The 14073-nt window shown below is 47.9% G+C and overlaps 1 protein-coding gene across 8 annotated transcripts in view; it reads left to right on the plus strand.

The window, feature by feature from the left end:
• The window catches only part of pcx (pecanex), a 75331-nt gene that overhangs the window by 19305 nt on the left and 41953 nt on the right, over nucleotides 1-14073 (plus strand). For 5 of the 8 annotated variants that reach the window (XR_013308451.1, XR_013308452.1, XM_077637052.1 and 2 more), the window contains 7 exons: nucleotides 884-1004; nucleotides 3231-3415; nucleotides 8127-8232; nucleotides 8652-9306; nucleotides 10526-10680; nucleotides 12150-12303; nucleotides 13302-13334. Coding sequence is in view for 6 of the 8 variants with exons in the window: in XM_077637052.1 (XP_077493178.1) it covers nucleotides 884-1004; nucleotides 3231-3415; nucleotides 8127-8232; nucleotides 8652-9306; nucleotides 10526-10680; nucleotides 12150-12303; nucleotides 13302-13334 (1409 nt within the window). In the remaining 2 variants the exon portion in view is untranslated. The remainder of the gene's footprint in view (nucleotides 1-883; nucleotides 1005-3230; nucleotides 3416-8126; nucleotides 8233-8651; nucleotides 9307-10525; nucleotides 10681-12149; nucleotides 12304-13301; nucleotides 13335-14073) is intronic. The other 3 variants (XM_077637053.1, XM_077637055.1, XM_077637058.1) reach the window with 1 other exon arrangement.

The following is a 14073-nucleotide window of genomic DNA, read 5'->3' on the forward strand; positions in this document are numbered from 1 at the left end:
ACTTATAGTTGCCATTCGCCACATTTAGCTGTTGTGTGTTTGTTTGGTTGTTTGGCTGTCAGTCTGTCTGTGTATTTGTGTATGCATGTCCGAAGCCTGCTTCACACATGCACACACTTCCATGCACGCACACATATGCACACACATACACACATTGAGGAATCTCGATGATATATATATGTAAAGTAGAGAATGATCAATTTCTCATGTGTGGTGGGCATTAACAAATTATTGCTATCTTGAACAACTTCCATCTGTGAACACAGGAACCTAAGTGAAAACTGAAGTGCCAGTGCACCTAATTCGCATTCGCAGTCTTTCCTCGTTAATTTTCATTGCTTGTTGAAAATTAGTTGACTAGGCATGAAATTTCCGTGCTGCTTTTGCTGTCCGAGCTTTGTGACATTTGCGTGTTAGCTGCAACCAAGTCCCGTGACCACGGATGTGCTCGTTATGTGACATTCAGAGTGCTGGATCTCTAATGTACGTGGTGCTTCATTGTGCGTTGCGTAACACTTGCATGTGATTGGTTTCTGGCATGTGCAGTGAACATGTCTTTCCAAGTTCATGTTGTGATATGCAATTGCAGCTCTAGGTGTGAGTTGTTGAGGCCTTTTCGTCAGCTTTGTGTGCCTTTGGTCACACTCTTCTGTGTAATTTTCAACGAAGTGATGAATTAAAGTTACACTGTTGGCAATGCTGCTCCAAGTTTTGAATAGTTAGGACCTCTCTTTGGCATTGTTGTGGGTCTGTGGTTCCAGACTGCTGTTTAGTTCTCAAGAATTAAACCGATTCTTAACGGACTGGTGAGTTCAAAATAAATGTTTGAAATTGACTTGGATTGACTGAAATTTTGCGGTACTGTGGTTGTGTCCCTCTCTAGCAGCACCTGCTTCGAACCGCAAGCGCCCCAAGCTGGCCGCGACTCGCCGGAAAGCCAACTACGGCACCTCCGAGTTCCTGTCCCTCCTGCCTAACAACCCAGCCCTGACTCAAGCCGAAGGGTTAGTTCATTCCATCTGTTCTGGTTTTGCCATATCTCATTGTGAACCCATTTCTTAATTGCCCTTATGAAAATAAGAAACACGTCAGGCACTTGAACACCTGGTTGCAACCCTAATGCATCTCATATGGTGTCTTCGACTGGTCGCTCCCACGATCCGGTTCGGATCTGGCAGAGTGGGAGCCGCTCTCGCTCTGAGCGCATATAGAGACTAGTCAAGCCGAATGGTCAGCGAGTTTTCAGAGCGGAAGCGCAGGCGGCAGAAGGACGACGTAACTTCCGTAACCATGACGCGGCATCGCTGCTGATGTCAACAGTAGCCGCACGTAAGGTCCCTTGATTGCCTTTAGCCGCACGTGGTCGCACAGTTTGCATCGCGGTCACCGCTTAGCCTGTATCGATCGCTACCCCGGCTCTCCGTCCCACGGGACGCTCATTTTTCGAACATCGCCTTGTGGATAACACTGTCGTCCTCGTCTGAGCTGCTGCTGGAATCGCTGTTGTCATGCGACCGCAACACAGACCGCATTCCTAGCGTACATGCTTATCCGGCGTTTCTTGAACATTTTGCCTCACACAGCGCGGCACCCGCAAAACACAACGCAGCAAGCGTGACTGCGTCAAGAGCCCACACTTGCTTCTGCCTACGAGCAGGGGACGCCGAGGCCTCGCACCTCTTTCGCGAAATGGCGGAAGCGGCTCTGTCACATGGACTCATCTTGGAGCCGCTCCGACTTTTTTCTCGGAGCGCCTCAGAGCGCTCTGAGCTGGAGGCGAGCGCTCAGAAAGAACCAGCCGAATGTAGTCAGAGCGGCCACTTTCGACCAGCCGAATGTGCAGTCGCCTCTCGGAGCGCTCTAGAGCGATCTAAAGCGACCAGTCGAAGACACCAATAGAGGGTAGTATCATAGTGATAAGGATTAGTAAAATTCCCTGGTCATAGGTACAGTGCACAGCGTGTGCAGAATTTCGGGTGGTTCAAACAATCTCCCATGCCTCTAAAGATAATTTGGACACACGAGCCGTGACTACACCCTTAAGCACTAAACACTGCTTGCACGTCACTGGTGCACTATCGCCAGTTACGCAATGTTGACAGTGATGTTGTGGTGTTCAGCAGTTAATAAATCTGGTCCGCTGTAAACAGATCTGCGTGAATGCATTTCTGCATGCGGATTTTGTTTGTTTCGAATGATACAGATATTGCATGACGCGGATATTCTTCGTGACCAAGTGAGATTCGTACCATCCAGATTCTATTGAACTGTGTTTTCTAGGCAAGTACGAATAGTGGTTTTTGTTGCGAAGCAAATTTGAGGTGCATAGTAATTCTCTGCAAATAATTCTGAAGTGAATATTTCCAGTACTTCTGGCACACTAAAAAGGTTGAATGGTACAGTAGGCATTTCGAAAATCATGTATTTTTTGAACACAGAAGGGCATTACATTGAAAAAAAAAAACAAACAAACAAACTAAGAGCTTATGAAGCTCTGCCGTACTCATTGAAGCTGTGTCGACTTTCTGCAGAAATGGCCATCAGAAATTGGGGGAGCCGACCTACATAAGGTGTCGATGTATCTATGGGATGTGAGACTTGTATGTGGGGCCTCCAACTGCTGCTTTTAATTGATGACACCGTTGTGCAGCTGTTACTTTTAAGCAGTGACTCCATAACACCTGCAAGGCATACACAATGCACGCATAGCGCCAACACCAGGCGTCGGAAAGGGACACACCATCGTGCTGTTTACGGCACATGCGGTGGCTAGTGCAGCTGCAGACACATGGCAGATATAGATTTGAGTGCCGCGCTTCCGCCTGCTCACACCTGTAGCCGGGAGCATGCGCAGACCGGCAAGAGTGCTTGCACGTGGTGCGGAGCCGGGGTTTTGTTTGCGCGCATGCCACGATGCTATACTGGAGGAGGTGCGCTGAACTGAAACCACATGCAGCAAGAGTTCCAGAGATGCCTTTTTGCTTGAGACGAATACTTCAATATTTTGAATACCAAAGATTGGCAGCGAATACTTTACTTTTTGATCGAGTATTCGCACATGCCTACCTTTTTGTCTTTTTTAAGGCCTGAATATTTTTAGTGTTAGTATTTTAGTATTCTAGTTTTAGTATTCTTCAGACTATGGCTGTTGGGACTGTTTTTCGTGACCCACCAGGTTCGAAAGATCGGTCGGCGATTGACTGGTGATGCTGTTCGATTGTGTTGTGCAGGGAGAAGGATGAAGAGTCGGCGGTGGCGGTCGCCGGCTGGACTCCGTCGGGCCGGCGCAGCTGCACGGACCGGGGTCCACCTGCCTATCTCTTGGCGAGCATCCTGTCGACGCCCGGCACCCACCTGGCCATATCACACGATGACACCTCGCCAGGCGCGGTACACTGCTTCCAGGACGAGCATGGTGAGCTTTGCACGACTCTTTGTTGGCCATTTGTTGAACTGGGCTACCGTGTTTGCACGATTCTAACGCGTCCCCGATTGTAACGCACAGTAAAATTTGAGGACCGGAAACCAAAAAAAATAACTTGGTGCCAACTCTATCACGCACATAAAAAATAACACAGACACCTCAGAATTGCATAAACATTTTATGGCACACAAATCGACACGCACGCATGCACGCGCACACACACACACACACACACACACACTCACACACTCTCTCTCATGCACGCACGCACACACACACACACACACACACCGAGACGTAGACATTGTAGGCTACTCGCCATCAGAGTCGGACGAGAGCTCTTTCCCACAGACCACTGCAGGTCCCCAGTGCCATCCAAGGCGTTCGAAAGGCCACACTTCTTAAATTCCTGCACGACCATCGCCTGCGGGAGGGCCTTCCAAGCACCGTGAACCCATGTGGTTATGTCCCCGAGTGTCACTCTCTTGGGACAGTCTGCTGGCGTGAGGACCTGCTCACCGAGCCACTCGTTGTATGCTGCGCGTACGCGGTCCTTTATGGGCTTCAGCACACATCGAGTGGCTGGATTTGCGATGTCATTCCTCCAGGGATAACCACCAGATCTGTGTAACAGGCCGCAACTTTCTCCTTTACGCGGTCGGTGACGTGGCACCTGAAGGAGTCGAGAACCAGTAGAGCGCGCACGCCAAGGCTGGCTCCAGGCCTCTTCGCCAGACCGAATTAATCCAGTCGATCATGAGGTCGCTGTCTATCCAACCTTTAGGTTGCACGCGGACGACGACGCTGCTGGGAAACGCAGTGTCCACTGGCACAGTTTTTCTCTTCTCTTGAAAATTAAATACGGACTCAGTTTGTGTCCGTCTGCCGTGCAGCATAGCATCGCCGTCATCCTGTTTTTTTCATTGCCTGACATAAGCATACGCACCTGCTTGGAGCCCCTTGACTCAGCCGTATAGTTTGACAGCATATCGAAGAAAATTGGGGTTTGGTCGGCGTTTCCGGTCTGCCCAAGTGGGTAGTTACGCGAGAGACGAAGGTTGATCACGAACCGCTGAAACGCGATCAACTTCACTTCGTACGCGTCTGGAAGTTTTTGGCAGATGCTCGTTCTCCGCCTAAGTGAGAACTCTTTCCTCTTGAAAAATTTCTGAATTGAACTCCTGTTGGCTTTGAACCGATCCCACTGTATATTGTACTGCCTCACCAGTTGGAGGGCCTTCGCCTTGATTGTATCCGAGGACACAGGCAGCTGGTTGCTTCGGAGCTCGTTGATATATTCTGCAAGAGAATCTTCAAGTTCTGGAAATCGACCATGCTGTGGGCCATTGAAGCCTTTCCGTGATGCTTTGCATTGAAAAATGCGGTCCCTTTGCCTCCGCCAATTGCGAACGCATGTCTCCGGGACATCTAACGCACGAGACGCTGCCCGATTCCCTGTGGCTTCAGCCATGATGATTGCCTCGCGCTTGAACGATGCTTCATAATGGAACCGTCGTTTTCTTTCCATGTTTACTGGGTTAGGGCTAACTGGGTGGATGAACGCGCACCACCTTGTTTGAGCACGCATGCCAACGGAACGACGACACAAAACCACAAAGAAAGACGCTCAACGGCTTGGTGATGACGATGACAATGTGACTGGCCAAACTTTATTGAGCTGCTCGGTTTCGGTTTTTGATTTTGAAGTTTCGGTTTTGAGGTTTTTGAGTTTTCGGCACAATTGTAACGCGCATGTATTTTTGGGCGCTTGTTTTCAGAAAAAAAGGTGTGCGTTAGAATTGTGCAAACGTGGTATAGGCAAGCGTCAGGCCATGACGTCAAAGAGATGCGGCGGCGTTTGCGTCAGCAGTGACTTGTTGTGTAGGTGAAAAGCGGGACCTTCCGCATTGGGTGCGCCACGCTTGCGTGTTTTTGGGCACAATTCACGGCGTGCCAACAAATTGTGGTGTGGTTGGTTGAGCCGCAATGCAGAAGAAAGGAAGCAGCAACAGTTTCCATGAGTTTATTGCAGTCAGGCAGGTGCAAAAGCGACGGGCAGGGGCCAAGGAGCAAGACAAGTTCGGCACCGGATCGGCTTCGTGGCTAATTATTACCGCCAAGCTTGTGGGTTATTACGCCGAGCTCGTTTCACCCCTTGGGTTATTACATTGCGTTTCTGCATTCAAATCTAATAAGTTGGCTCATGTCTCTGACTTGGCATCTTTGCTGTTCTGTTCGGTCGCGTGGTGAACAGTGCAAAAATCAGGTAACGCCTGCAACTCGTTCTCATTTTGTCGTGCTCTCAGCGTAAGTTTAAGCGCGATATTCTGTGTGCTTAGGATCGTAAGTTGAATGCAGGGGGCCATTTTCAGATGCTTATCCCCCGAACAACGTCCCGAACATCACTTCGCGCAAAAAAAAAAAAGGACATAAAGCTGCCGCCAGTTGCCTACAGCATTCACACCGTGCCGCGCTTGAAGAAGCACTGGGCTCGGGTAGTAGTACGCACGACGGTTTTCTATCTATTTTCATTTTCGCGAATTTCAACAAGTGTGCTGTTTCAACACCGGTCCAATGACGCCAAGATCTCAACAAAGTCGCACAGTGTTATTTTCCAAATTATTTGAATTTTCACATTGTAGGTTGATCAGAACCTGGCGAACACAGCAAATTCCATGCCAAAAGCCACTCCGATCAAGCAGAATGCGCACACATGAATAAATTCTAAAATAAGAAGCAAAATTTTATAGCTTAGCAGAGTGAGCGTAAATTTCGCTTGGAGCTCGAGGAAAACGTCTATGCATGCACTCGTGGAGCTCTCGGGACGGATTTGCCTTATTCAAAGCAGCTATAGTGTTCATTAATTTCCAAGGTCTCCGGAGTGAAGCGGCTTGGTGAAAATAGGAAGCACATTACAAGGTTTGTCGTGTGAGAAAGCTGATTCGCGTCGTGCATCACGTCGTCCTACCTTGCACTAGCATTCGGATATGCTTTATCGGCCCATAAGTTGAGAACTGTGGACGATTAGTTCCTCCCCATACCTCGCGCTTTCACCCGCCGTAGCGCTGCGCTTTTAGTTGTCGCCAACTAGTAGCAGAGAGCACCCGACGCAGCTCTACGCCTACTAATTCCGTCTGGCGAACAGGCTGAAAAAATGCAGAACTATTTTCCGAGCGCCAACAAAAATGTTTCGAACCACAAGCGACGCGCACGCTTTGAAATATTCGCATACACCAGTTGGTTTCGAAGGCAGCGGCATTTGGTGCAGTGTAGGCGTGCTGCGTTTTGCCTACACCCCGCGTCGCTGCCGACCGCAGCGCCACCTTTGTTTATGAACATGACGCTTGTCTATATACTGAAAGTTTCATCATTCTCATCACTGTTATCGATGTTATCATCTGGTAGATTATTTATTTTTTATTTATTTGAAGGGATACTGAAGATAAATTTGTCTAATATTTGTTGGTAAAAATGAGCTGTCCCTGGTGATATTGATGTTTTGTTCAATAGCACAAGGCACATTTATTGCTGTCAAAATTGGGTTTGAGAATCTTTCCACCACTCCATTCAAGCTTGGGATGTCGCGATTAACCAGAACTCTGTTTTCACCGTCTGGAAGTTTATGTTGACGGGGCATAGCCTCGGGGATGTGTGCGAAGCTACCTTCATGCATGGCAGTTTGCTTGCAAAAACGGCCAGTGGTGGCAAAACGATGGCTGCATTTTATTTTTTGGCCCCTTGTGGCTTGTGAAAGCTCCACATTCAGTGAGAGTGACGTCTTTGCCATTGGAACAATGTGTACTGCCGATCCACGTACACGTGTCCCCCACGCTGCAAGCCATGTATACGGGGGGTTCAGGCTGTTTCAAGTGGAAGTTGTTTCCACTTTTTGCCTGAACCAACCCTCATCATTTTGTGGTGAAAATAAAACGATTGATTTGATTGATTGATTGATCGATTGATTGATTGATTGATTGATTGATTGATTGATTGATTGATTGATCCAGGCCGGCTTAACTTCAGCCCCGATATCTTTTTAAACACACTCTAGTAGACCCTTTTCGGGTCCACACAGGAGTGGATGCTACAGGAAATACAGGTCTGTGTACAAAACGAAGTATTAGTTTCAACAGAAAAATGTGCACAATTTTAAAAGTAGAAGTAAAAAAGGAAACAGACGATTAAACGGGAAAATGAAAAGTTTCAAGCCCATTGCCAGACAAAGGCCACTCGGCAACCTGCGAGTAGCCTTGTTTATGCGCCGTCCATGTTTGGGGACTCTGTTTCCTCGCTGATTCTTTGAACTCTTGACAGCATATCTTTTTTTTTTTCTGGCATCAGCTCGGTCGCTCAGAGGGATCAGCAGTTAATGCATCTGCATGTTACATACGTTGGTCAAGTTTTCTCCTCAGTAATTCGTTTCTTTCAGCCAACGCTGCTCTGGTGTGACCATGTATCATACTTCTCCTTTTTTTTCACAGCAAAATTAAATGGTGCTTGTATGTGTATGTATGTGCATGCTGCCTGTCATTCTGGTCTTTGTGTGGTGTTCGCTTGTTTGCTGTTAAAGCTTCTATTCCTACTTGAATTGCATTGTGCACAGGATACTTTACGTGTGTGGTTTACTTACATGAAAAATTAAAAAACGGCTTGCTCTTGTGTTCTACCTTCCATAGCTTTGCTTACTTCTCTCATGTTTCAGGAAACTGGCAGACCTACACCTTCGATGAAAACAGTACGGGTGTGTCACGAGGCCTCGAGATGTCGCCTGACACCAAAATCTTTCAGATGATGTTCGACAGCAAGTGGTGAGTCTCCGAGGCACCGAGACTCTTTCCATTCTGGTGATTTCAATGTAGGGGTTGAAAATGCTTAATTCTGTTTGTTTCGAATCTAGCTCCTTCGTGAGCACTCAGCTTTATGGTGCTATCATACATGAGGGACTTGCGATTGACCTTTTCCTTGCTCTGGATGGGCATACACTTTCTATGCTGAATAAATCCATCTGGTCATTTTAAAATTGTATTTCGCATGATAGGCTATTGATTGAGGAAATGTTTTATGCAGTCCTTGCTTTGCAACTGGTGGATAAAAAATGCTACTATAGTTCGACTGCCAGCTTATTGAGCTTGGGGAAGCATATAGGGCAACTGGATAGCTTTGCTGCGCAGACATGATTATGATGTTATGGTAATAATAACAAGACGACTCCTTGGTTATCGCGCAGGGAGACGTCGTCACACAGCAGCTCCAGTTCGTCCAGTTCCGCAACTATGCTGGACAGCGGCAGCCCCGCCCCCGCCCACGGCACCTGCCCAATCACACTGGGCTTCAGCCCCGCCCCCGGCATGACGCCATGCGTCACATTCGAGGCCTCGGCTTCCTCCGCCGCCGTGGCGACGAAGCTCCGCCCATCCTCCCACCAGCAGTCGCACCACCACCGGTCCCACCACCATCACGCACACCACCAGCAACAGCAGCAGCCGCACCAGCAACAGCTGCAGCAGCTGCCTTCCTCCTCATCCGCCACTCCTCACCAGTACGCTCATCAACCTCGGCATCATCACCACCACCACCGGCGCAGCCACCACAGCAGCGGCCAGCACGGCCAGGAGGCGGCAGCTCCGTCCACGCTCGACCTCTCACTGCCCTCTGGAGCGGGGGCGGGGCTTAGTCTGAGGCGGGGTGCCACAGTGGTGCTGGAGAACCGGTATGAGCTGATAGGCGGAGCCATTGAAGGGGGCGGGGCTTCGCGGTTCGACACCTCCAGAGGAGCCGTGCCAGCGCTCCTGGCGGAGTCCCTGCTCAGCCGCATGGCCATGGCGGCGGCCAGCAGTGGGGTCGGCGGGGCCGCCACCCTGTCGCAGACGGCGTCATCCCAGGTGAGGTGGTTCACTTTCGGTGACAGTTCACTTACTGCCCTGCAGGTAGTTTGTGTGAACAAAACCATCAGGTGCGCACTCTGGCTGGGCTTCAACATGCCCCAATCCTCCCCATCATCACCCAAATGAAGTCCTCAGTAGGGCTAAGTCCATGCGTAATGATTTCAAACTACAGTGGCTCGAACTCGCATTATCTTGAAACATTGATCAAGTCAAGCGTCTTACAGCGACTTTCATATAGGGCATGCTTGGTGAAACCATGTTGTTGATGTCGTCAGCACGTCCGCCACAAACGCAGCCACAAGCCAGGACCGTGCTGCTTGACCATATTGTGCATCTTGCCTATCATACCCTCATGCCCCCTACCCCTGCGCGCAGAGAGAAAAATCGTTTCAGCATTGAAAATTTGTTTAGTTGTTTAAGGTGAATGTCCACCATCATCTTGAGTGGAATTTCAGCCTGTGTCATCTCCGTGAAGAAGCGTGCACTTAAAGAAAGATTGCACATCAGAGTTGAATGGCACTGCTTTATATGCCTCCAAGACGCAGTGCCAGTTGTAGAAACCTTCCTGGTCGTGATTGAACGGCACTTGTGTAGCACAGCCGTCATTTCGATATAATACACGCGTGCGAGGTTCCTTATTGCACCTGGGATCTAAAGTGACAAATTTGTAGGACTTCTAGCTTCTTGGAACATCTGTTTTCGCATGGCCTGTTTCCTGCATAAATGCATTATTTGGTTTAGAAAAATTGGTTTAGAAAAATGTACACTAATATGGGTAGAGACCCGCAGCGGTGGCTCAGTGGTTAGGGCGCTCGACTACTGATCCGGAGTTCCCGGGTTCGAACCCGCCCGCGGTGGCTGCGTTTTTATGGAGGAAAAACGCTAAGGCGCCCATGTGGTGTACTATGTCAGTAAAAAAGTCCCCAGGTGGTCGAAATTATTCCGGAAATTATTCCCTCCACTACGGCACCTCTCTCTTCCTTTCTTCTTTCACTCCCTCCTTTATCCCTTCCCGTAAGGCGCGGTTCAGGTGTCCAAGGATATATGAGACAGATACTGCGCCATTTCCTTTCCCCCAAAACCAATTATTATTATTAATATGGGTAGATCCTGTGCCACTTTTCAGTTCGTTCCAAAAAAGTGGGGCGGATGGGCGAGTTGACTTATACTTGAATGATTGTGGTGCTTGAGGAGGCGCTGTATCACATTCCTGCAGGACACGGAGCTGGACTCGACGTGCCACATGCGGTTTGTGGGCAGCGGCACCCTCCGGGGCAGCAAGCCGCGCCACTACTACCGGTTCCGGCTGCTGCCGTGCAAGTCCATCAAGGTCGGCTTCGACCGGCTCGCTCTCATCACGGTCCTGGACAGGTGGGTCTGATAATGTTGGGAAGGCAGGAGAGGAAACAACTGCTGGAGGAATGTGTCTTGTGTCCTTGGTACAGGTGGAGCTTGGTTTGCGCGAGCCTTCGTTCATGTCAGTACGGTACATGTTGGCCTGGGAGTGCGTGCTGTCGTGAGATTGGGGGGGGGGGTTGGCAGTATAATGATTATGCCTCTTTCAAGCGGATGAGTTAAGTGCACTTACTAGTAGCTACAAGTGCACTGAATGCAGAAGAGTGCACTCAGGTTATAGTGCATTCACGGAATGCACTGTGCTGGCAAGTGTGTAGTCTTACCGGCAGCTCTTTCAAAGGCACAGAATGTAATGTGTAAAAAAAAAAAAACACACAGAAAGGCTTATTTTAGCTGTTGAACAGGCGTGGGGAATTTATCTGAGAAAGAAGCAGAACACTACAGAGAAAGGAAGAATAATAATGTATCAACTGACATCGCTGGACGTGATGCAGCACTGCGGCGATGCGATTGTAATTCAGTTTGTGTTTGTATTTATGAGCCAGCTGATGGGGTGGACATGTGCTGACCACACCAGTGATGTAATGAAGCGTCTATGTGGCCTGTGCTTTCTGATCTGTGACTTTCGATTACCCTGACTTCATCGCTGTTTCGGTTTTCTGGCTCACTGCCACTGCATGCCATCATCTTTTTGTAGTCAGAATTCTGGATAGGCCAAGAGCTTACCTTGGCAGTCTTGACTTTCAGTATCTTAGTAGCATAAAAACGTTTCCTTTTGTATTCTCAGAACTTGTTTAAGTTTGTTTTTGTTTCTTCAGCAGCGGCAGACAATCAGATCTTAGGAAGTTTTTATTTTTTCATCTACTTCAAAAATTCCTCTCATTTTCCGTCGGCATTTTTTGTGCTACGAGTGCATTCTGCTTTCTCGTTTAGCACCACTTAGGCTAAAGTGTCACCGGAGACGCTGAAACGCACTCCCCGTAAGTGCACTAGCACACTTGACGGGGTATTAGCGTCTCTCCTTAGTGAGAGAGAAGGGTGAAAAATCTGCATGGTTGTCTTAGTTTGCACTGGAAAAAAGGTTGAACGTCAATTACGTTAGGTTGTGAAGAAAAGGTGTGGTAACCGACTCACCTTGTCCTTGTCCAACTCTTCCCTCATGTCATGAGGGAGGGAAGAAAGGTGATAAGCATCGGAGACGTTGGTTAACTATGCGATGAGGCCAATTCTTGTTGGTTCGGCTGTCTCAGCATGAGGGAAGATAATTGGTGATAAGTGTCGGAGACGTTGGTTAACTGCGATGAGGCCAATTCTTGTTGGTTCGGCTGTCTCAGCATGAGGGAAGATAGTTGGCGATAAGTGTCGGCGACGTTGGTTAACTATGTGATGAGATCAATTCTTGTTGGTTGGGCTGTCTCAGCAGAGCCTTGCGAATGTTCTGAAATTCATTTCAAGCAAGTTTTTCTACGCTTGCCTTGTCTTAGGAACCTGACGGCTATGGAGAACATCCTGTCTGTGGTGCTGGCCGTCTTGGTTGCGATCTTGGGAGCCCTGTGTCTCTCCCGGGGTTTCTTTCAGGACATCTACAGCTTCTTATTCTGCTTTGTCATGGCAAGCTGCCAGTACTGCCTGCTCAAGGTCAGTGCCCTGTGTGATTTGTTTATTAAATAATAAATATACCATTGTTAATGCTTGTTAGTTGCGTCGGGCTGCTGATGTACTGCAGTACACAGTAGAATCTTGATGATACAAAAAAAATAATTTGTGTCATCTAAGGACGAATAAAATGTGTGTGCAGAAGCACAGGAATTGCATTCATGCTGATCCCTTTAAGGCTGACAAAACTTGTTTTCAGCCGTGCGCCATCTCTCACTGCTTGCGGTTCGTATTGTGTGACTGGTGACCGTGGCGTGGGTGACGCGTCAGCTGCGTGGTATTGCTTCGTGATTGTGGTGCATCCACGAGGTTATCATGATGTTTGCAATGTGAGGGCAATCCTTTGTGTTCATGGGTGTGGTTGCAGCTTCCTCGGCCATATTATCCGTATCGGTGCGGGAGGCCATTGTGAACATCTGCAATTCTTCCTATTGCTCACCATGGCCAGGGAATTTTACAAATTCGTATCAAGTCAAAAATCGTATCGGCTGTGACGGATCGTCACGATTCTACTGTACTGTTAGATATCACGCTGGGCACTTTGCTAAAATGCTGTGATTAGAGCTGATGTTTGAGGTCAGCATTCTTCTGGTGATGTGTGCCGAGTAGGTTTTTTTTTTTTCGGTGAATTGCTTTATAAGACTCAGCCCACATAAAATGAGTAGGATGTTCTCATGGCCAATTTTTTACATAGCAATTTGTCAGACACTCACAGTGAAAAAACTGTCCAAAACGAACAAAACCAGCAGTTCGATAAAAATACAGAGAAATACACTCTCTCAGTTTATGTTTATCAAAACACTGCTAGGGTGTTTGCCCACATGCATACCGGGTAGTTCTAAAGGTCCTGCTTTGAAGCTGTTGGCAGAACCAGTGCTTTATTTCTGGAAGGACCATTGGTGCAGTAGTTTCACTGTGCATGTCGTCTTCTCCTTGCTTTTTTTTAATGTGCTGCTTTTTTTTTTTCTTCTCTGTTTCAGAGTGTACAGCCAGACGCTGCCTCGCCAACTCATGTGAGTTTCAATGCTCATAACTTTTGCAGTTTTCTTGTATGAGAAATCTTCTCTAGGTGGTGTACACGAGACATTGACAGGCAGTGAATAACTGGCAGGTACATTAAACAGCCACTGATGATACTACTGCTAAGGCCAAAGTTTTGTAACAAGCAAAAAAAAATATAGTGATGCATGAGTATTTGCGCCCAGTGTATTTAGTAAGGGAGATTAATTATGGTTGAAGCACTCTTTCTTCTTACATAGTGAAAATGCTGATTGATGCACCATTTCACGAGAAAGAAAAAAACTTTAGTTGCAACACAGAATTTGTGAAAAGGTGAAGAATGAAAATAGGAAGGCTGCATTTTTTTTTGTTACCAAGATGAATGACAAGTTGCAACAGTGGTCCACCTGTGTGCTCTGTCTGGTCATATGTTTCCTCATTATGAAGTTAGAGAGTTGGTATTTATCTCGTGATGGTGCACTGTGCATTTTGTCAGCAGCATTCACTCTCTTCTGTGGTTGGTTGTGCAGAGGTCTTCAAAGAGATGGTCAACAGTTTGGCTTTCACCTCGGCCACCAGTGCATACTCTGTTTTTACTGATTTGTGATTAATGACGAGTGGCAGAGTTCTTGCAGGGTCTCAGAGTCCCATTCGAGGCAAAACTGTTAGATCCTACGAGAACAGGGCCATTAAGTGAGATTTTGTGACAGCTTGTGCGATATCAGGTGGTCTCTGCCTGTGAACGTTTGATCC

The sequence above is a fragment of the Amblyomma americanum genome, chromosome 9 (assembly GCF_052857255.1).
Source record: "Amblyomma americanum isolate KBUSLIRL-KWMA chromosome 9, ASM5285725v1, whole genome shotgun sequence".
Taxonomy (NCBI): Eukaryota; Metazoa; Arthropoda; class Arachnida; order Ixodida; family Ixodidae; genus Amblyomma; species Amblyomma americanum.